Source organism: Geotrypetes seraphini, chromosome 15, assembly GCF_902459505.1.
Source record: "Geotrypetes seraphini chromosome 15, aGeoSer1.1, whole genome shotgun sequence".
NCBI classification, from domain to species: Eukaryota; Metazoa; Chordata; class Amphibia; order Gymnophiona; family Dermophiidae; genus Geotrypetes; species Geotrypetes seraphini.
This window is the reverse complement of record NC_047098.1, coordinates 36,154,973-36,178,275: the sequence shown is the minus strand read 5'-3', so window position 1 is coordinate 36,178,275 and position 23,303 is coordinate 36,154,973. Positions and strand designations below refer to the sequence as shown.

General features: G+C 47.1%; 1 protein-coding gene across 4 annotated transcripts in view; it reads right to left on the bottom strand.

Moving 5' to 3' along the window:
• Nucleotides 1-23,303, bottom strand: part of ABR (ABR activator of RhoGEF and GTPase) — a 298,588-nt gene that overhangs the window by 112,555 nt on the left and 162,730 nt on the right. For 3 of the 4 annotated variants that reach the window (XM_033921707.1, XM_033921708.1, XM_033921710.1), the window contains one exon: nt 14,122-14,226. In XM_033921707.1, coding sequence (XP_033777598.1) covers nt 14,122-14,226 — 105 coding nt within the window. Of the gene's footprint in view, nt 1-14,121; nt 14,227-22,651; nt 23,289-23,303 lie in introns of those variants that run through there. The other variant, XM_033921711.1, reaches the window with a different exon arrangement.

Genomic DNA, 23,303 nt, shown 5'->3' with positions numbered 1-23,303 from the left:
TAATTTAAACACTACATTAAAATATCCTGATTTTCTAATGGGCGAGCAGAGTGAAGACTGGTTTATGGCACATGTTCTGTAGCTCAAAAACTAGAGCCGATAGGAGAAAACTGGTGCCATATTTGGAATCAGCAGGTCTAACATGTAAGGCACCAAAATGAGTGCCATACACTGCAGTGTAATTAGTGCCATACACAGAACTTAGCAGAATAGATACCAGTAGATAACGCATTTGCAATATCTAAAAACGCACTGTACATCATATCCTCCTTCAGGAGAGTGTCAAGAATCAGGTTTCCTCTCATCAGTGATCTTAAGAAAATAAGAAGAGCCTTACCGAGTCAGACCAAAGGTCCATCACACCCAGTAGCCCATTCTCAAGGTGGCCAATCCAGGTCACTACTACCTGGCAGAAACCCAAAGAGTAGCAACATTCCAAGTTATCGATCCAGGGCAAGCAGTGGCTTCCCCTATATCTTTCTCAATAACAGACTATGGACTTTTCCTCCAGGAACTTGTCCAAACTATTCTTAAAACCAGCTACACTACCCACTCTTACCACAATCTCTGGCAATGCATTCCAGAGCTTAATTATTCTCCGAGTGAAAAAATATTTCCGCCTATTGGTTTTAAAAGTATTTCCCTGTAACTTCATCAAGTGTCCCCTAGTCTTTGAAATTTCTGATGGAGTGAAAAATCAATCCACTTGTACCCGTTCTACTCCGCTCAGGATTTTGTAGATTTCAATCAAATCTCCCCTCAGCCGTCTCTTTTCCAAGCTGAAGAGTCCTAACCTTTTCAGTCTTTCCTCATACGAGAGGAGTTCCATCACCTTTATCTTCTGTCTCTCTTCTTTGAACCTTTTCTAGTGCCGCTATATCTTTTTTGAGATAAGGAAACCAGAAATGAATGCAATACTCCAGGTGAGGTCACACCATGGAGTAACATTCTTAGTCTTTTTAAAATAATTTCTAGCATGTCGTTTGATTTTTTGGCCGCCGCCACACATTGGGTGGAAGATTTCATCGTATTGTCTACAATGACACCCAGATCTTTTTCTTGGGTGCTAATCCCCAAGGTGGACCCTAGCATCTGGTAACTGTGATTTGGGTTATTCTTCCCAATGTGCATCACTTTGCATTTGTCCACATTAAATTTAATCTGCCCAGTCTTCCAATTTCCTAAGGTCTGCCTGAAATTTTTCACAATCTGCATGCGTTTTAACAACTTTGAACAGTTTAGTATCATCTGCAAATTTAATCACCTCTTACGTTGTTCCAATTTCCAGATCACTTATAAATAAGTTAACTAGTACAGATCCTTTCAGCACTCCAATGTTTAGTCTCTTCCAATTTCTAATCCACAACTGAATTTTGCAACCTATCCCATAACTCTTTTAATTTTTTCAGGAGCTTCTTATGAGGAACTTTGTCAAAAGCTTTCTGAAAATCCTGCTGCAGTAATCACACCAAAGCCTGTTCAGTTCCTATAGGCTTTAGTGCATTTACTGTGGCAGCATCACTACCCTGACTTTATAAGAGGACCTAAGTTATTTGTGTGTAATATTCTGAGGGTTGTACTTGATTGATTTTCTTTATTTGCTGACTTTGCATTACTTATAAATGGACGTTGTCTTCTTATGGTATTTGGTTTGGCTTCACACTGAGAAAAGCACTAAGCCATGTGCTATTTGTTTTCTTTTACAGTGGATAAAAAAAGCACTAAGCCCTTCTTTTACAAAGCTGCTCTGCAGAGCACACAAGCTAAATACTGAGCTGCCTATTCTATTCCTACGGGCTGCTTGGCATTTAGCTTGTGCTGCTTGGCAATGGGCTTTGTAAAAGGGAGGGTAAGTTACTTGTGTGTGATATTCTGAGGGCTGTTTTGGTATGTTGGTAATTGTGTCTGTTTTGCTCACAATAAAAAAATCACTTCTTGCTTTATTTGTTGCGACTTTGTGAACTGAATAAGAACTAAAATTTTTAGGAGAGTTAAAATTATTTGCTGTGAGTTTGTGAACTGAATAAGAACTATTGGGCTCATAATCGAAAGAAAAAACCATGCCAAAACCAGCCTAAGTCGGCATTTGGATGATCATAAGTCAAATACGTCCAAGTGCCGATAATTGAAACGGGTTTTGGACGTATTTCAAAATGGCCTAGGCCTTCACAGTGCCACTGAACAACCAGAGCTAAACGGGGCGTTTCAGGAGGAATGTCGAGGGCAGGATTTGGGTGGGACGTGGGCCGGTTTAGACTTAGTTGTACTGCATATATAACCAAAAGTTATACAGCACAGGATCGACGGAACTTGGACGTTGTGACTTAGACCATTTAAAACATGGTCTGGCGACGCAAGCAGCAAAACTTAACCACTCCATCTCCAACCTGTTGACGGCAACGGGCGACTTCAAAACTTTTTGAAAAGAAATCAAAACTCTACTTTTCAAAAAATTTATCCATATATCTTAACCCAACACTTCCCCCTCTTCCTAGATAAATTCTCCCCCAAAACCTCCACTTAAATAATCTCTTCCTCCCCAAAACACCAACCAAGTATTCAGATCCCTGAAATGTAATGTAATCTTATTTGTACTCTAACTGTAATCTATTTGTTATATCACACAGTAATGTACAGTCAATTTAATATCCAATTTGCAAGTTCTTCCAGAATTAATCCAGCTACCTCTCCTCTCTTGTAACCAAAAAAAAAACCCCAAAAAAACCCCAATACTGTTGTAACTTCACAGGAAATGTCCAGTTAGCTCTTTTGTAATCCGCCTTGAACTGCAAGGTATAGGTGGAATAAAGTCCCTAATGTAATGTAATGTAATGTAAGTCACAAAAACCCACCTAAAGTCACCATATAAGCATTGAAAACACAAGCTACAGACCTCCACACACTACCCCAGTGATCACCGACACCCCCATAAAAATATTAATCACAACTTGAAAATTGTGCCTCCAGAACATCATCACCTAGCAGCCTGGCATAGTCGTGCTGCACAGAGGCGTCTTAAGGCGTCTTGGGGGTGGGTTAGGGACCCATGGAGAGGAGGACCCATGCCCAAAAGCCCCTGTAATCACTGCATTAATATTGAAACATGTGCACTCCCCTATACACCCCCCCAAACCCTTTTTTACTGGCATATAAGTGGCTCCTGCAGCCATAAGGGCATTAGATAAGTGGGTCTAGGGGATTCTGGAGGTGGTTTGGGGGGCTCACCATGACCTGTGGTGAGATGAAGATATGGCATCCTTTTTGTGAAGTTCACAGCAGTGCCCTGTAAGGTACCCCACTATTTAGGTGCCATGTCTGGGTGTTCAGTCCATCATTTTGCAGACCCCTCCCACGTCCAACAGGGCTTGTTCTAGGCATTTTTGATTTGGACGAAAAGTTGGATGAAAATGTGGTATAAAGATGGACGATTTAGCGATTTGGACGAACAGATCGGCAGGACGTATACTTAGACAATTTCCGAAATGAAAAAAAATTTGGACGTATTTTTCAAAAATGTGTCCTAAGCTGTTTTTTTTACTTTGGACGACTTTCGACTTGGATGAAAACAGACTTAGACGTTCCTTTCGATTATGCCCCTCCACACATTTTGGGACAGGACTGAATAAAAACTAAAATTTTTATCATTAACTGAACTAGAATAAAATTAAAGTTCCATATTTTGCGCATGAATAATTAGAACTAAAATTATTGTTTGCACTAAAATATCACTAGTATGGGTATGGCGGTATACAAAAATAAATAAATAAATAAATAAATAAATAAAATAAATTAGTATTGAGCTGATGTTTGGGTTTCTGTGTGCAATGCAGGACCCAGCATGCTTCACAAGCTGTACTTTTATTGATGTTCTTTCAATCAAAGTTAGATTTTTTTAAAATTTTAAACCCACTATAGATTTAAAAAGTTTATTTTCTATGCCTTAAGCCAATAAATAAATTGCATAAAATCTAAGAATTGGCTATTAAGACTTTTCTTTAAAAATAAACAAAGAATTTCTAGGGTATAAAAAGCACAGTTACTTACCGTAACAGGTGTTATCCAGGGACAGCAGGCATATATTCTCACATGTGGGTGACGTCATCTACGGAGCCCCGGCGCGGACAGCTTTTCAAGCAAACTTGATTGAAGTTTCAAGTTTGCACACTGCACCACGCATGTGCATGCCTTCTCGCCCACTAGAGGGCGCATCCCACCTCGTGGTCCTCAGTTCCATAACTAGCAAGGAAGCCATCCCCGGGGAGGCGGGCGGGTTGTGAGAATATATGCCTGCTGTCCCTGGATAACACCTGTTACGGTAAGTAACTGTGCTTTATCCCAGGACAAGCAGGCATGATATTCTCACATGTGGGTGACCTCCAAGCTAACCAAAAAAGGGCAGGTGGGAGGATGGCAATTTAGGAAAACAGATTTTGCAAAACTGACTGGCCAAACCGGCCGTCACTCCTGGATAAAGTGTCCAGGCAGTAATGAGAGGTGAATGTATGAACCGAAGACCAAGTGGCAGCCTTACATATGTCCTCCATCGGAGTGGATCGGAGGAAAGCTATCGAAGCTGCCATCGCTCGGACCTTGTGCCCCGTGACTCGACCCGGGGGAGGAAGGCCGGCCTGAGCGTAGCAAAAGGAAATGCAAGCGGCCAACCAGTTAGACAGAGTGCGCTTGGAAACTGGATGCCCTAATCGATTGGGATCGAAGGACAAAAACAATTGAGGAACCTTCCGATGAGGCCTGGTGCGTTGAAGATAAAATGCCAACGCCCTCTTACAGTCAAGCGTGTGAAGCGCCGTCTCGCCCGGATGGGAGTGGGGCTTCGGGAAGAACACAGGAAGGACAATGGACTGATTGAGGTGGAAGTCAGAAACAACTTTAGGTAAAAACTTAGGATGGGTGCGGAGGACCACCTTGTCGTGATGAAAGACAGTGAAAGGAGGGTCCGCAACCAAGGCTTGCAACTCCCCAATCCGCCTGGCGGAGGTGAGGGCAATTAGAAACACCGCCTTCCAAGTCAGAAATTTCAAGGGGGACTTGTTGAGTGGCTCAAACGGGGGTTTCATCAGTTGAGCCAGAACCACATTCAAATTCCACACGACGGACGGAGGCTTAAGAGGGGGACAAACCCTGAGTAACCCTTTCATGAAGCGTGTCACCAAGGGATGGAGTGACAGAGGGCGTCCCTCCAGAGGTTGGTGGAAAGCAGAAATCGCACTGAGATGAACCCGCACCGAAGTGGTTTTCAAGCCGGAGCGCGACAAATGAAACAAATATTCTAAAACCGAGGATACCGGAACTGATACCGGATCCAGGTGGAAAGACGAGCACCAGGTGGAAAACCTGGTCCATTTCTGCGCATAGCAAAGCCTCGTCGAGATCTTGCGGGAGGCTTCCAACACCTCCTTCACCGATTGAGACAGGTCCGGAGGAGTCAGGGAACAAGAAACCAGGCTGTCAGGTGCAATGACTGCAGATTGGGATGTAACATGGATCCTTGACTCTGAGACAGCAGAGAAGGAGAGACAGGCAGGGGAAGAGGCTCTCTGGCACTGAGCTGGAGCAGCAGGGAGAACCAGTGCTGACGCGGCCATCGAGGTGCTATGAGAATCATCGTGGCCGTGGACGATTTTAGGTGTACCAACGTTCGCATGATCAGAGGGAACGGAGGGAATGCATACAGGAACCTCCCTTCCCAGTCGAGTAGGAAGGCATCCGCTTCCAGACGGTCCTGCGAGTACATCCGAGAACAATATAGTGGTAGTTTGTGTGTCTCCGGAGAGGCAAACAGATCCACCTGTGGCGTTCCCCAGCGAGCGAAAATCTCGTGTAGAACTGCTGAGTGTAGAGTCCACTCGTGCGGTTGCAGAAGTCGACTCAGTTTGTCCGCCAGGCAATTCCGTTCTCCTTGGATGTAGACCGCCCGGAGGAAGATGTTCCGGGAGGCCGCCCACTCCCAGAGGCGAAGAGCTTCGGAGCAGAGGGGCCATGACCCCGTTCCTCCCTGCTTGTTCACATAATACATTGCCACCTGATTGTCCGTGCGGACGAGGACCACCTGGTCCTGCAATATGTGAATGAAGGCTCGAAGTGCTAGGAAGATGGCTCGCAGCTCTAGCACGTTGATGTGACACTGACGGTCTTCTGTCGACCACAGGCCCTGCGTGCGAAGACCGTCGAGATGGGCTCCCCACGCGTACTCCGAGGAGTCCGTGGTCAGGACCTTGCGAAAAGGGGGAGTGTGGAACAATAGCCCCATGGACAGATTTGAAGAGTCTGTCCACCAACGCAGCGATTTCCGCAAGGGCGGAGTTACCGAAATGAGGCGAGACACCGGGTCGCACTCCTGACGCCACTGGGACGCGAGGGTCCACTGAGGGATCCTCAGATGTAGCCTCGCAAACGGCGTGACATGTACCGTCGAGGCCATATGGCCCAGCAGCATCATCATGCGCTTGGCCGATACCCTCGATAGTTGAGAGACCTGGCGGCTCATCCGTACCAAGGTTTCCAACCGCTGGGTCGGCAGGTAGGAGCGTAGGCGCACCGTGTCCAGCACCGCACCTATGAATTGAAGAGACTGCGACGGCCTCAACTGAGACTTTGGAAAGTTTATCTCGAACCCGAGAGTTTGCAGGAAGGCAATAGACTGTCGGGTCGCTGAGATAACCCCCTCCCTGGTCGGGGCTTTGATGAGCCAATCGTCCAGGTAAGGGAACACATGGAGTCCACGTGACCTGAGGGCTGCTGCAACCACCACCATGCACTTCGTGAATACTCGTGGGGACGCGGCCAGGCCGAAGGGCAGTACCCTGTACTGGAGGTGGAGGTCCCCCACCTGGAATCGTAAGAATCTTCGACAGGCGGGGTGCACCGGAACATGGGTGTATGCTTCCTTCAGGTCGAGGGAGCACATCCAGTCCCCTTCCCCCAAGAGGGGGTACAAAACCGGGAGAGATAGCATTCGAAACTTCTCCCGGGCTAGGAATTTGTTGAGCTTCCTGAGGTCCAGTATGGGGCGCAGGTCCCCGGTCTTTTTTGGGACCAAAAAGTAGCGGGAGTAAAACCCCGTACCCCACTGGTCCTTGGGGACCGGCTCGACCGCCCGAAGCTTCAAGAGAGCTTTGGCTTCGGTTATAAGGGTCGGTAGCTGCGACCGGTTGCAGGGGACTAGACTTGGGGGACTGTCCGGCGGCGAGGACACAAAGTTGAGCGAGTAGCCCTCGGAGACGATCCGGAGCACCCAAGCATCTGAGGTAATCCCGGTCCATGCCTCCCGGAAGGACCGCAGACGGCCCCCGATAGGAAGGGGTTCCTGTGAAAGTGCGGAGGGGAACCCGCCCCGTCCGCTCAGCCCGTCAAAAGGAAGGCGCGGGCTTAGAAGGGCCCTGCGCCTGGGCTTGGGTTTGTCCCCCTCTGCCTCGCTGAGACGGACGTCTCGGAGGCGGTCTCGAGAAAGCCGGGGTCGACTTCTGAGGGTATCGGCGCGGCGGAGGCCGAAAGGGTTTCTGCGGCGGGGGTCTAGGTTTGGGGCGGACCAGGGATGCTAGAGAGCGCTCCTGTTCCGACAAGCGTTTGGTCGCCGCATCCAATGACTCGTCGAATAACTCGGACCCCACACAAGGCAAGTCAGCCAGGCGTTCCTGCAGGTTTGGGTCCATGTCGAGGGTGCGAAGCCAGGCCAAGCGGCGCATGGCCACCGAGAGGGCCGACACCCTCGAAACCAGCTCAAAGGCGTCGTACACTGCGTGGAATAGGTACAACCGCAATTGAGACAGGTTGGACATAAACTTATCGAATCCTGCTCTTTGGGAGTCCGGTAACGAGTTTCGATATTGAGGAAGATCCTTCACCATACCACGCAAATAGGAGGAAAAGGTGAAGGCGTAATTTAGAACCCTGGTGGCCATCAGGGAATTTGAATAGAGGCGACGGCCAAATTTGTCCAGGGTCCGCCCCTCCCTGCCTGGTGGAACCGCCGCAGAAACCCGTGAGGGTTGTGATTTTTTAAGAGCAGACTCCACCAGAAGAGACTGGTGGGAGAGCTGCGCCTTATCGAACCCTTTAGGGGGAATCGTCCTATACTTCGATTCCATTTTTGAAGGCACAGACGTGACTGTAAGAGGGCTTGACAAGTTATTCAGCCAGGTTTGCAGAAGGACACTGTTGAGAGGGAGTCTAGGCACCTCCCTAGGAAGAGTAGGGAGGTCCTGTTCCTCCAAAAATTCTTTGGAATACCGAGAGCCTACCATGAGGTCAATCCCCAGGGCTTGGGCCATGTCCTGAACGAAGGATGAAAATGAGGACGGCCTAGCCTGGGGGGACGGGGTTCTCGACCGCCCCACCGAGGAGAGGGGGGAGGCTTCATGGGAATAATGAGGATCCCTAACCGATCCCGAATCCCAGGATCCCCTCTCGAGGGCCCTCGAGGGGGAAGGGGAAGTTGTCCTCCTCGCAGAACCCTTGGGTGAGGACCCCGGGGTTCGTGGGACACTCTCCCGTTTCCTCGGCGAGGCGGCCCGGGAAGACTTCCCATGAGGTGAGCGGAGGAGCCTCGGGTTGTCGAGGCGCAACTCCGACACCTGCAGCGCCTCGCCCCCGAACGACGAGGAACGGTCGCGCCGAGGCGAGCCTCGGGGCCGCTTAGACTTCCTCGATCGACGCCCCGTCCGAGGTCGCGTCGAGGGCGAGGCGTGTCTGGAAGACCCGGAGGAAGAGGAGGAAAGACGGCGCACTCTGCGCAACTTTTCCTTGGGCCTTACACTCCGCTCAGGGGGTTCCCCCGAGGTCGAGGTCCGGGGCGGGGCCGAGACCGAGGTGAACGGGGCCACCGTACCCGAGACCGAGGTCGCCGAGGTCGGGGCTCCCGAGGGAGCCCAGGCCGGGGCCTCCGAGACCGAAGGCGTCCCGGCCGAGGTCGAGGCCGCCGGAACCGCAGCACGCTGCAACACTTCCAGGGCTCCCGACAGCTCCGATGAGATCAGAGCTCGGAGGAGATCCTGGAAGGCCGGAATCCCCACGAAGGTGGGGAGTTCCGAGTCCGGGGCACACTCCCTGGAGGGCGACCTCGGTTTCGAGTATTCCCTCGGGGTGTGCGGAGTCGAGGTCCGATGCGGGGCCGGGGTCGACCCACCCGCCTTGGCCTGACTCGAGGATGGCTTCTTTGCTGAAGGGGATGGAACAGAGGACTTACCCGAAGCTTGCTTCACTGACGACGCCTTCGAGGAAGAGGGCCGAGGCGAGGCCGAGGCCCCCGAGGACGCCGAGGCCGAGGTCAAGGCCGGGGCCGAAGCCGAGGCCGACGTCGAGGCCTTAGGCGGTGCGTCGACGGCGAACAATTCGGCCATTCTTGCCTTACGGCGACGGAGGGCCCTGTTTTGGAAGGTAGCACAGCGATCACACGAGTCTGTCGGATGTTCGGGCCCAAGACAGACGATGCACCACCGGTGAGGGTCAGTGATGGAAAGCAACCTCTCGCACCGGCTGCACTTTTTGAATCCCGTAACAGGACGGGACATCCACGAAGAAAAAGAAGAAGGCCGGGAACGTACCGACGTCCCGCGGCCACGGATTCCGGGAGCCCCCGGAGTCCGATGAAAAACGAAAGACTTTTTTTTTTTTTTTTTTTTTTGAAGGGAAACGAAAAGAAAAAAACAGCACCGCGAACTAATTCGAAGGAAAACAAACTAAACGCGGCAGCTAGAAGGCAAAAACACTGGAGCTCAGATCCACAGGGCTTTCTTGCTCCGCGGAAAAATTTGAACTGAGGACCACGAGGTGGGATGCGCCCTCTAGTGGGCGAGAAGGCATGCACATGCGTGGTGCAGTGTGCAAACTTGAAACTTCAATCAAGTTTGCTTGAAAAGCTGTCCGCGCCGGGGCTCCGTAGATGACGTCACCCACATGTGAGAATATCATGCCTGCTTGTCCTGGGATAATACAAATGTTTCCAGATCTGTCACGAGACACACAAAAAAGCCGACGTGAATTTTTGTTGTTAAAGCCAGGTGTTATCGCTCTTGGGGCGACCTATTTTCTTTGCCACCCATGTAAATGTGTGATAGTGTATCAAATGCAAAAATATGTTTTCTTTGATCCCAGACCAACTGACAACCTTCTTGTCAGCCGCTCGCCTGAAAAAAGGAGGAGAAATATGAAGTACTCTTAGATTGTTTGATTTCCTGTATCAGCCAACATAATTGTTAGTTTTTATTTCTATTTCTTTGTTATGTTCTCACTGATTCTACATCTTGGACCCATATTGAGGACTTGAGTTAAAGTTAAGCTATATAGGGTTAGTAGATTATAATTTGTATTGTATTTTTATTTCTTGCTTAACTTTACCTTTTTGTACAAGTGGATACTTGACATGTTATTGAAAAATGAGAAATAAATAATGAGAAAAAAAATTGCATAAAATCATCTTTCTGCTTTGAGCAGGGAGATGCGGAGAAGAAAATTAGGACTATAGGGACGGTGAGGGGATGGGGATAAATCTTTGTCCCTATGTCATTCTCTATTCAGGACTAGTGTTATATGCATTGGAGCTCAGGACATAGACTAAGTGAGCTTAATCTGTGTGAAATTCTGCCTCAGTGATATCAGTCAGCTTTGCCGTGGGGGCCTTTGTGGTACTGGGTACTGTTTGCCCTCTACGTTCCCCCAAAGGACCCCGAAAACATTCTTCCTAGTAGGCACTTTTTTCCCACCTGCCAGCAGAACTCCCTGATTGAGAGCTGCTTGTTTGCTATTGAAACTCTTCAGTGCTCACGTATAGATAGATGCGAGAAGTGTGTACTTGCCACCTTTCTCCTCATCTGTGTGGCCAGTTTGCCCAGCACTCTTGCTGCTTGGGCGCTGAGATACTATTTCACTCCCAACAAGAATAGTGTTAGGGCTGCACTTCAGCCCATCTCAACCTCCGTTTGATTTCACCTAAGAAGGAATCCAAAGGGTTTTAGATTGAGGCTCCTTCCACCCGTTTTGGACTTCATCACATACAAGTTTCAAGTTTATTTAAAATTTCTTATACCGCCTAATCAAACCTTCTAGGCGGTGTACAAAAATGTTAAAACTGTCTATTAACTAAAATACAGTTTAAAAACACACAACACCAGTAGAGCAAATACTAACTTTAAAAGACTAATAAACTAAAAATAAAATAATAATAATTTACAAACAGAGACAAGAGGGAATGAAGGGCTAGAACTACAATATGTAAAGAAAAAGAAAACGTAAGAGAAAAAACAATAAGGAGGGGAGAAGGTATTAAGAATCCTTCTAGGTACTAGGTCATCCTTAAAAGGACAGTTAGGTTTCAAAAGCGTCAAGGAAGAGAAATGTCTTTAATTTCAACTTAAAGTCTGTTATGTAAGTTTTTCACGTAGGTAGTTTGGAATACTGTTCCAAAGAGAGGGTGTTAACTTTTGGCTTCAGATTGACTTCTGTTTAGTTACTCTTGTTATGGCTTTGAGAGACTTTGGAAACAATTTTTGAACAGTTTGTTTGCAATAGTTACAGACATTTTTTTTAGCTCAGTATATCGGAGCTAGTTTTCAAAGAAATCCAACCCATGTTTTAAAATTGGCAACCACAAAATGTACACACTAAAAGTGTCCGGGTAATTTGCCTGCTGGTTGTGTAGATGGATGAGTGGGACAAAATAATGCATCTACTGGTTCTTTAGAAAACTGATTTGTACACAGACTGTTCTTCTCAATGACTTAAACACAGCTTATCTCTCTTCTACAGGGATGCCTCTTTCTAAATTGGCAGGAACACATGGAAACCCATACACAGGGTCAAATTAATGTAAATTTTGGGGCCTCCATTTCCTTTGTTTACACCACCCTCTGAAGAATTCCATTAGGGAATGACAAGGGGACAAATTTTTCCCTGTTCCTGCAAATTCTTTTCCTGTCCATTTTAATGCAACTCTTTCCTGCTTCTGATGTAGCCGCTGCTGCCACTCCGAAAGATTTTCAAGATGGCTGCCGAGACTGCATGTGGCAACTTCGCAAGACTTCATGAAGACTTGCAAGGGTGCTGCATGAAGTCTCAGCAGCCATCTTGAAAATCTTTTGGAGCAGCTGCAATGGCTTAACAGCAGAAGGGGCAGGAAAGAGTTGGGTTCTTTCCTGCCCCCAAAGAGGCCCTAGACCACCATGTCTAAAGGTAGGGTACGGGAATGGTCTACTGTAGTGGTCTCAAACTCAAACCCTTTGCAGGGCCACATTTTGGATTTGTAGGTACTTGGAGGGACTCAGAAAAAAATAGTTAATGTCTTTTTAAAGAAATGACAATTTTGCATGAGGTAAAACTTTTTATAGTTTATAAATCTTTCCTTTTAGCTAAGTCTTAATAATAATATTGTCATTTATAGCTAAATATCAAGAAACTGTTTTATTTTACTTTTGTGATGTATGATAAACATACCAAGGACCTCAAAATAGTACCTAGCAGCCCACATGTGGCCCCCGGGCTGCGAGTTTAAGATCACTGGGCTACTGCTAATAAGGGGTAAATGCCTACAGGCCTATCTGTTACAGTGGTAATTCCCACGGTAACGATTACCGTGTCACTCTTTAGTTCTGAATGTTGTGGATCCACTTCTGCTCACTGAAGAGATGCTACAGTCTCTCATTTAGTGATGCTCCCTGACTTAAGAAGCTGTTGTATTATTATTCAGATTAAAAATAGTTAAACTATATTATCATTTTCACCTTTGGTTGGTACCTCACAGGTTATGGGCTAAACTCAAGACTCTCTCTCACACAAACAAATTTAACAGAACAGGTAAAAAAAATTCTGTACTGCAGTTATGTAAATCACCAACATGGTGACTAAAAAAAAATTAATAGCGGTGATTCAAATTCCACAGCTGCTCCTTGTGATCTTGGGCAAGTCACTTAATCCTCATGTACAAGCTTGGACTGTCCAGGGACAGGGAAATACGTGAAGGGGCATTTTCAAAAAATGCATCTAAAGTCCAACTTGGGCGTTTCCAGCTGAATGTCCAAAGTTGGAGGAACAAAAATGACCATTTTCAAATGACAAATTGCTGGACATCCAATTATATATATATATTTTTTAAATAATCTACTTAGATGTCTTGGCATGGGGATGTCTAACATTTTCGATCAGTAAAACATTCATGTTGTAAACATCCTCACCCTGACCATTTGGATGTGGATGGGGCCAGTATAGTAATGAACTGGCCACACAGACATTCCAAGAGAGCAATGGGACACCTTACTGAAGTGAAAGATATGCTCAAAATCAAGGCCTCAGGCACCTCAGTGAAACGTGAGCAGCCATCAAAATTATTCCTAGGAGCAGAATCCTTAAAAAAAAACGAACAAAAAACCACTATCCAGCAAGAACCAGAACAAGATTCTGGCCCAATGTCACCAGCAGCTTAATCCCACATTCCCATTCTGTTGCAGTTTATCAAAAAGTCCTCACTATCCTGAAGGGGCTCTCCTCCGCCTCCCCCCCCAAAAAAAAAAATCTTGTGTGTGAAAGCAGCTGAGAATGGCAGATCTTTTCTCACTCTCATGCAGCAGGAGAACATACTGTGTGCACTTCAGGCCGGTGTCAGGTCAAAAGCGCGCCAGGACAAAGGCGCACGCAGACAACTGAGCGCAATGTGGAGGCGCACACCGAAGAAAATGACTGTTTTAAAGGGCTCCGACAGGGGGTGTGGAGGGGAGGAACCCCCCCCACTTTACTTTATACAGATCGTGCCGCGTTGTGGGGGGTTTGGGGGGTTGTAACCCCCCACATTTTACTGAAAACTTCATTTTTTCCCTAAAAAACAGGGAAACAGTTAAGTTTACAGTATAATGAGGGCGGTTACAACCCCCCAAACCCCCCACAACGCCGCCGCCATCTGTATTAAGTAAAGTGGGGGGGGGGTTTCCCCAACAAAACCCCCCGTCGGAGCCCCTAAAAACACTCTTTTTCTTCGGTGCGCACTTCCATCTTGCGCTCAGTTGTCGGCGCGCACCTTTGTCTTCGGCAGTTTTGTCTATGAACCCTTCAGACCACCCCACTACTCCCAGCTTAAGCACCTCCTCCCCAGGGGCAATTGGGAAGACAGCCCACACTTACCAATAGCAGTGCTTCTAGTTGATTAATGTAAATCTCTTCACTTGCCAGGAAGCCCGAGAGCACCAGTTTCCGCATTACCAGCCCCTTTTCAGAGTCGCTCTCACCCTGTAGAAAGACAAAAAACCAGCATGTAATAATGAGCCCCACATATGCCCCCCCTTCCCCCGCTTGGCCTGTGAATTCTCACTTACATGGAAACTACTTATGTAATGTTGATATCTTAGCTGGGAAGCATGAAAACAAACTGTATACGTGAGCCCACCTCCCAAAAAAATACCAGGGGCTGGGGGAAACTCATCGTAGGGGGCTTAGACAGAGCACTTTCCTGTGGGTGCCACACTTCCAACACTGAGGAGTTCATTCACACCTGAAACACCAACTCTCTGAAGGAATAGGAAACCCACACAGGGCCAAGGTTTTTGGCTTCCATTAATTCGGCTTTCCAAAACAAAACAAAGAACATCTTACAAATATTTCTATGGTTAGCTATATGGAGAGTTTCTAACGTCAAAAATAGAGAATGACACAGGGACAAACTTTTCCACATCCCCGCGGGAACTCATTTTCACATCCCTGCAAGTTCTTTTTCTGTCTCTGCCCCATTCCAGCAAGCTCTGTCCTCATCTGCACAAGCCTCAAACACTTTCAAATCATAAGTAGCAACATTCTAGAGCTCAGATTGTGATGTCATAATGCCTCATTCCACCAATGCCTAAGCTCCGTCCTCATCTGCACAAGCCTCAAACACTTTCAAATCATAAGTGTTAGAGGCTTTTGTGGTGAAGGCACAGCTTACAGGAGTGGAGCAGGGACAGCGACAAAACTCGCAGGGTGGGGCAGGGAAATTGAGCTCCGAGGGGGAAAAATTTGTCCCCGTGTCATTCTCTAGTGAAAACCTCTAAACTAAATTGATAAACGCAAATGAGCGTGTGTGTTTTCATCCTCCCCCTTGCAGTCTTTCTAGTAACAAACAAGACAGGAGCACCCAAGTGTAGCTCACACACGAAGCTCCAGAAATTAAGTCTGTCTAGACCAGGGTTTACAAAACTGGTTCTCGAGGATCACAACCATTCAAACAATATGCAAAAAGTATATTTGTGTACAATGTAATTGGTATACAGGCAGTCCCCAGGTTAAGAACAAGTTACTTTTTTAAAGCTGTTCTTAAGTTGGGATTTGTATGTAACTCAGAATTTGTAGATTTTAAGATTCTTGCTGCTTACCTCTGCTCCCAGCTTACAAAAGGGCCAACTGTCCCTACCAGTCTTCCATCTAAGGCAGTGTTTTCCAACCTTTTTACACCTATGGACCAGCAGAAATAAAAGAATTATTCTGTGGACCGGCATCTGTCCGTGGACCAGTGGTTGAAGCACACTGGGCTAAGTTGTGGGCCAGACCCTGCCCATCTCTACCCAATCTCCACCCCAGACACCGCTTCCATAATAGTACTAATTGCACCTTGCACGTCCCATGCCTCATCTGGAAGCCTTCCAGGATGCCCGTGGCTTTGTGCACTGAATCAGTTAGGAAGAGGGAGCTGGCTCAAAGATAATGCCGCATTGATCGCACCGTGGACTGGCGGTTGAAGAACACTATTTTGAGCCTGATGCACATGCTGGCACTGTGGACCAGCAGGAAATTTCTGTGGACCGGCACTGGTCCATGGACCGGTGGTTGAAGAACACTGATCTAAGGTACAGCATGCACAACCACACACTGTTCTTAATATGGCCATGCATCATTCCTGAATCTGCTACAGAAGTGTAGGAGTCTATGCCATTGTAAATACTGCTCAGTGAAATCAAATGCCACTGCAACCAAATTCTTAAGTACGACTCGTACTTAAGCTGGACATCTGTAACTCAGGGACTGTCTGTATGTAAATATATCTATTGTAAATTCTTCATAGAAATCCTGCAAACCCACCTGATATGTAACCGACTTAGGAATCTAGATCAGTGGTTCCCAACCCTGTCCTGGAGGACCACCAGGCCAATCGGGTTTTCAGGCTAGCCCTAATGAATATGAATGAGAGAGATTTGCATAGAATGGAAGTGATAGGCATGCAAATCTGCTCCATGCATATTCATTAGGGCTAGCCTGAAAACCCGATTGGCCTGGTGGTCCTCCAGGACAGGGTTGGGAACCACTGATCTAGAACATAAAAAAACCATGCTGAGTCAGACCAAATTCCATCAAGCTCAGCATCCGGGTCATAAGTACCTAGTTGATCTCACAAAGTAGATCAAATTTCTCATAGCTCATTTCAAAAGGATATGCAATGGCGTTCTCGGGATTACCAATGCCTAGCTCAGGGATGAGCAACTCTGGTCCTCAAGGGCCGGAATCCAGTTCTTCTTCACTCAGAGAGTGGTAGAAAACCGGAACGCTCTTCCGGAGTCTGTCATAGGGGAAAACAAATATTCTGTTTGTTTGCTCCTGCTCGGTTTTCCCCACTGCAGATAGAGTTGAACCCAATCCCCTTTTTGGTTGTTGCACCTCCAGGGATTCAAGACAAAGTTAGACAAGTTCCTGCTGAACCAGAACGTACGCAGGTGAGGCTAGTCTCAGTTAGGGCGCTGGTCTTTGACCAAGGGCCGCCGCGTGAGCGGACTGCTGGGCACGATGGACCACTGGTCTGACCCAACAGCGGCAATTCTTATGTTCTTATGGGTTTTCAGGATTTCCCCAATGAATATGCATGAGATCTATTTGCATGCACTGCTTTCAATGCATATTCATTGGGGAAATCATGAAAACCTGACTGGATTCCGGCCCTTGAGGACCGGAGTTGCCCACCCCTGGCCTAGCTAATCATTTTTATGAACTTTCTTCCAGAAACATATCCAAACTTCTTATGTACCACGCTATGTCAGTTGCTTTAACCTGATTCTCCAGCAACAGACGATACAGCATAATTATGCAATGAATGGAAATAAACAGGGGTTGATGATATTCCAGTGTAGTTTAATTGGAATGGCTCCTGCCCCGCTTAAACCAAGCTGTCCATGAGCAGACACTCGGCAACATTTAACCAGAAAGTACCACGTATCTGCTCTGACTGCAAAGGCGGTGTTAGGATGTAGTGGGGGTACTGCAGCTAAATACGTCTGCAATATTGGGGAACTCCTGCCAGCTGCCCCAGAAACATTCATTGCTAGTACAGAAAATCCAGATTCAGTTCAACCATTATTGTATGCTTAATATATCCCCTCCCCCCAATCCTTGCTATGATTTGTTTTAGTTAAAATGGTGTGGTAGCTCTGTTAGTCTACTTCAAAATTAATAAATAGAAATAAAGCAAAAAAAAATAAGTTGATTTCTTTTTTTATTGGACTAACTTAATTAATATTTTTGGATTAACTTTTGAAGGTAATAACTTCTTCAGATCAAAAATGAGCAAAAAAATTATAGATTTTTATAGATATTTATAAAATTTATAGATATTTACAGATATTTATTAAAAGTTTCTATGTCTCTTATACATTTCTGAACAGAAGCAGGTATTACGTTCAAAGCTAATAAAAAAAATAAGTACTAAGGTAGGAATTTGGGGGAGGGAAGGACTAAACCAGTCTTAAAGGACATGCCTCTCGTGGCGAGAGGCACATTCTGTTGGCAGTCAGCCGGCGCCAGTGCCTCTCCTCTCCACGCCTCTTCCCTTCCAGCACCCCCCACTGGCGGCTAAGGGCCCCGTCTGAAGCACCTTCGCGCACGTGCGGATGTCAACATGATGACATCACACATAATTGCGATGTCATTGCGTCGACGTCCACGCACTTCTGGATACCTCAAGCCGTGGCCACCACCTTTAGTGTGTCGTGGCTTCACAAAGTTTGTGAGACACTGGACTAGACTAATGGTTAATGCAGAGGCCTGAGAACCAGGGGAGCTGGGCTCGATTCCCACTGCAGCTCCTTGTGTCTCTGGGCAACCATCTAACCCTCCATTACCTCAGGTACCTGTATGTAAGAATATGTAAACTGCTTTAATTATAAACCACAGAAAGGCGGTATATCGAATCCCATTCCTTTAATAAAAAGGTGCAACAACCAAAAAGGGGATTGGGTTCAACTCTATCTGCAGTGGGGAAAACCGAGCAGGAGCAAACAAACAGAACTGCAGATGTGTACAACCACGTAGGCAAAATTTATTGTGACAACCAAAAAAATATATTTAAAACCTTTTTACCAAACATGGGACCCAACACGGTCCGTGTTTCGGACAACCTTCATCAGGGATCCATGGTAGAAAAGGAAAAAAACAAATGCCAGAAAAAATTGCAAAGAACAAAGTTCAGTAGAACAAAGCTTAAACTGTTCCTACCCGAGAACCAACATATGAACCCCAGCCTGTGCCCAAACCTTTTCAAATGCAGGTCCGCTGCCTCAAAACTCCGTTGCGCCAATCAGAGGGTATCATTTTATCTTTTCTTGTTCTGTTTTCTTGATCTTTATTATAATTTATTGTCAATCTTGAGGTTGTTAGTTTCACCAGGTAACCAATCCACTCTACTTATGATTTCAAAATTCTGCCACATCTCGTCTCAATTATCTTTTCTCACCAGGGACTTAAACAAAGGCATAATGGGGAGGCCGTGGGGCCAGGGTGCACAGCAGCTGAGGATAATATGGTGCTGTGATACTTTGCCCTGCACCCCTAACACACATGGCTCTCAGGTAAGATGGGAGCCACGAGGAGGGGTGAAGTCACCAGAGTGGCAGGCACGGGGGATGATAGGAGCCAGACGCATTTCTTAATGCTGACACCATGCTTTCTGCCTGGATGGTCCCTAAAATTCTATTGGGTTTTTGGAAGCTGCAGTACATTGGGCTGAAAATTCCAATGTACAAAGAATCACCAAAAAGTTTCGCACTTTTATTATTTTTTTTTTAACACTATTTATTAAATATCTGAAAAGCAAATGACATCTCTTTTCCATATAATCACCCCGTTTTGCAATACATTTTCCCCAGCTTCCTACTAACATGCCCTCTTACCTCCTTCTCCTGCCCCAACCATTTCCTGCGAAAATATGAAAAGTACAGAAACTTTTTTGACGAACCCTTGTATTATCCAAAATGACTCCAAGACCTTTTTCTTAGGTGGTGACTCCTAACTTAAAACCCAGCATTTTGTACCCATATTTTGAATTATATTTTCCAAATCCTCTGTGCGCATGTCTACATTAAAATTTCATCTGCCATTTACATATCACCTCGTCCTTCTGCAAATCCTCACAGTCCTCTGACATTTTACTAACTTTGAATAATTTTGCATCATCTACAAATTTGATCACCTCACTCCTCACTCATATCTACAGGTCATTTATGAATATGTAAAATAGTACAGCTCTTGGTACAGACTAATGGGACACTCCACTACTGACCCTTTCCCATGTGGATAACTTATCAGTTAGTCACACTCTGTTTCCATATTAATTAACCAATTAGAACATCAGACAGACCCCTTTTACACAGAAACAGAATCAGAACCCCAGAATGAAAAAAGGAGCATAGCTCAATGACACTGGATGAAACTTGCAAGTCAATTACTGAATCCAAATCTGTAGCCACCCTGCTTCTTTAAAATTCTCTGCTCCTCCTCTAATAGTGGTTCTCAGGCTACCCCAGCCATCAGGTTTTCAGAATATGCACAATAAATATGCATAAGAGATATGTGTACACAATGAAGACAGTATATGCAAATCTACCTCATGCATATTCATCGTGGATATCCTGGGGGGTGGGATGTGAAGGCATACAGAGTTATTTGCAGGGACTTGTAGCTAGGCCTCTTTTTCGTAAAAGTCAGGAAACGCTGAAAAGTGGGGCCATGTGTGAAAACAAACACAAGCACATTCATTCAGTGGTAGGGCCAGCTCTGGCTGGGGGTGTCCCAAGGTCAGGATTAAGGCTCCCTAGTTTGAAAAGCTTATATTTCTCTCTGTAAACCTGTTCATGTTTAATCATTAGAAAAATTCAGAACAGGCACTTAGAAGAATCTTTGCTGTATTTAAGAGGGGAGGGGGGGGGAAGGCTGGAGGACCTAGCAATGATATAGCAAGCTGAAGTATACCTATGTACGATTCCATATAACCTCTCCATATATCTATCAAAACCACAAGTCTTACCCAATCGTCCCCTTAACCAGAGCCCAAGGCGCGCGCCGACAACTGAGCACAGCGTGGAGGCGCGCACCAAAGAAAATAACTGTTTTTAGGGGCTCTGACGGGAGGGGTGGGGGGAACCCCCCCCACTTTACTTTATAGAGATCGCGCCGTATTGTGGGGGCGTTGTGGGGGGTTGTAACCCCCCACATTTTACTGAAAAATTCACTTTTTCCCTAAAAACAGGGGAAAAGTTAAGTTTACAGTATAATGAGGGGGGTTACAACCCCCCAAACCACCCACAACGCCGCCGCGATCTGTATTAAGTAAAGTGGGGGGGCTCCCCAACAAAAACCCCCCATCGGAGCCCCTCAAAACTGTCATTTTCTTCGGTGCGCGCCTCCGTCTTGCGCTCAGTTTTCGGCGCGCGCCTTTGTCTTCCGCAGTTTTGTCTATGAACCGTCTTCCGCGGTTTTGACCTGACACCGTAAAACCATATGAAAGAATACTTTGTGTTCCTTTATAGGAGAACAATAGACAAATGGCCTGAAAATGAACTAATGGTTAACAGTAGCAGTATGTCTGAGAAAGTGCCGCCCCCATAATACCTGTTCTGTACAGGGGCAGTCTCTATGCATTGAGCTAATGCTTATGATGTACTTAATCTGTACAGGGACAGTCTCTTTGAGGGTACACACAAAGCATTTCTACTGCTCATGCTGGAGTAATTAGGAGGCAATGGGCAGCAGAGAATTTCACAAATGAAAGACAGATTCTACCCCAGAGAAGTTGCAGGAAGGTCACTTCCCAGATGTTAGTACCTTATACTTCAAACGAGTGTAATGGAGCTGGATGTGCACAGCTTTGACAGTAGACTCCAGCCCCCTGTCACGAGCAATGTTTTACCCTGCCTGTGGCCAAGGCTGATAGCCAGGGTACAAACATGCAAATCACAGTGGGGAAAACTCTTTAACCGTATAATTAATTCTGGTTTTTATCAGGCGATTGTACACATCCAAGTGTTGGTATTTTAGCCCTAAACCTGGAATTCACATTAGAGAATGACACGGTGACATAATTCATCACCGTTCCCGTCCCCACGGATAACCGCGGGAAATAATCCCATGTCATTTTCTAGTGTCTATTTCAACCTCGGTCCTTCTACACCAGCATTCTTCAAAGCAAAGCTTGAGGGTCAGTGGTTGTGGCCATTCATACTCTGATTCTTATGTGAGCCAAGGATAATGAAGCCATTGTGACATCACTGATGTGATTGGCTCTTAGGCACTGGTGGAATGAGGCATTGTGACATCACAATATCTGCTCTGGATACCAGAGACTGTCATTCTGTAGTGTCTGTTTCAACCTCAGTCCTTCTACACCAGCATTCTTCAAAGCAAAGCTTGCGGGTCAATGGTTGTGGCCATTCATACTCTGATTCTTCCCTCTCTCCTTAAAGAATGACATGAAGATGGTTTCCTGCGGTTATCCGCGGGGACGGGAACGGTGATGAATTTTGTCACCGTGTCATTCTCTAATTCACATCCTATCTCTCTGGCAAGTGCCCCAGGATCCCCGATGTTCACAGGACAGAGGACTCAAGAATAACTTCCCGACTGACAAGCAGTACCTTCAGCAGCACAGGGCACCCTGACACTGGATCCGAGAACACCCCAAACAGGCCAGAGCGAGACACAGCCCCCACTGCGTTCCTACAGCACCAACAACCCCATCTAAATACTGACCCAGCCTGTTCAGTTTGAGACCTTCGTAGTATGTGCTTCATATTGCCAGGCTGCAACCACACGCCATTTCAATTAATGTGCCCGGGCCGGTTTGATCTGATATACCCTGTCGTTTCCTCCGAGAACATATCATGACACAAAGCAGCAGCTGGCAGTTCCTTACCCCTTCAGCGCTGCAGCCTATGCATGTTATGCCATGTTTCCCAAACTCAGAAGCTGTAATTACTCCTACACGATTTTTAACATGTTGAGACTCTGCATCAGGGCAAGGCCTAGCTGGGCTATGCTGCAGCTTGCTCCCCGGTCTCTGGTCTACAAAGGCCAGGGCAGACAGACACTAAAGGTTCCAACACTGACCACAAGAGACGCTCTCTGTGCAGCCCAGAGACTGCAAGGGAGAGAGACATCCCACAGACTCCAGAACCATCCCAGCAAGCTCACAGACTTGCACGACCTCTTCATACGGTCCCAATGAGCCCACAAGCTGTGAGATGAACAGAAAGAACCAGGAAGACCACCAGGGAGGGGTGCCGCCCCTCCCCCACACCTGGCCAAACAGAAGCATTTCCCTTCCTGAAAGGGCTGCCAAGGCACTGCACCCCCCAGAATAATGCAGGAGAGGGCCACACCCTGAGCTCTGCTCCCCTTTCTATTGCCAAAACTCGGACTTCCCCACCTTCACGGAGATCAGGAAGGGGGAGCTCAAGCCCGGACTCGCCGGGGTCCCGGGCTCCAGCTCTTCGGACGTGAACACGTCCTCATCCTCCAGGATCCGGTCCAGAAAGCCGATCGCCTCGTCTTCCTCCTCCATGCCACAGCCGCACCGCGCACTCACTGCTGGAAGCCCCGCCGGCCGGGCAGCGACGCGCGTGGCGGCTCCGGATCGGACGGCTGCGAGCCCGCAGCCCCTTCACTGGCCGCTTCCTGCTGGCGAAATGTCATCGTGCTTCAGGGAAATGGAGACGAGCGCTCGCCACTTCCTCAAAGCCGCCTCTCGCCTGTGCCCACGGGAAGGGGGCATGCTCCTGCGGCGTGGGGAGGTCCGATGGCCCGTAGGGGGTGGGAGAGGGTGGCGACCACCCCGGCCTTTCTCCGGGGCTCCTTAGTCTAGCGATGGAAGCAGCACGTCCTCAAGTAGGAAAGCAGAGGGAGGGGAGGGCTTTGAGCAGCCCCAAACGTCAGGCCGGGGTGGAGGAGCCACTTGGCCATGTGTAGGGAGGGCCAGACGAAACGACAGCCCGGCGGAATCCTTCAGAACGCAGGATCCGGTGACCTCTGCTCGCAAATGGCAACCTGCAGCCCCGAATCAAAATGGAAACTCTCCAGCA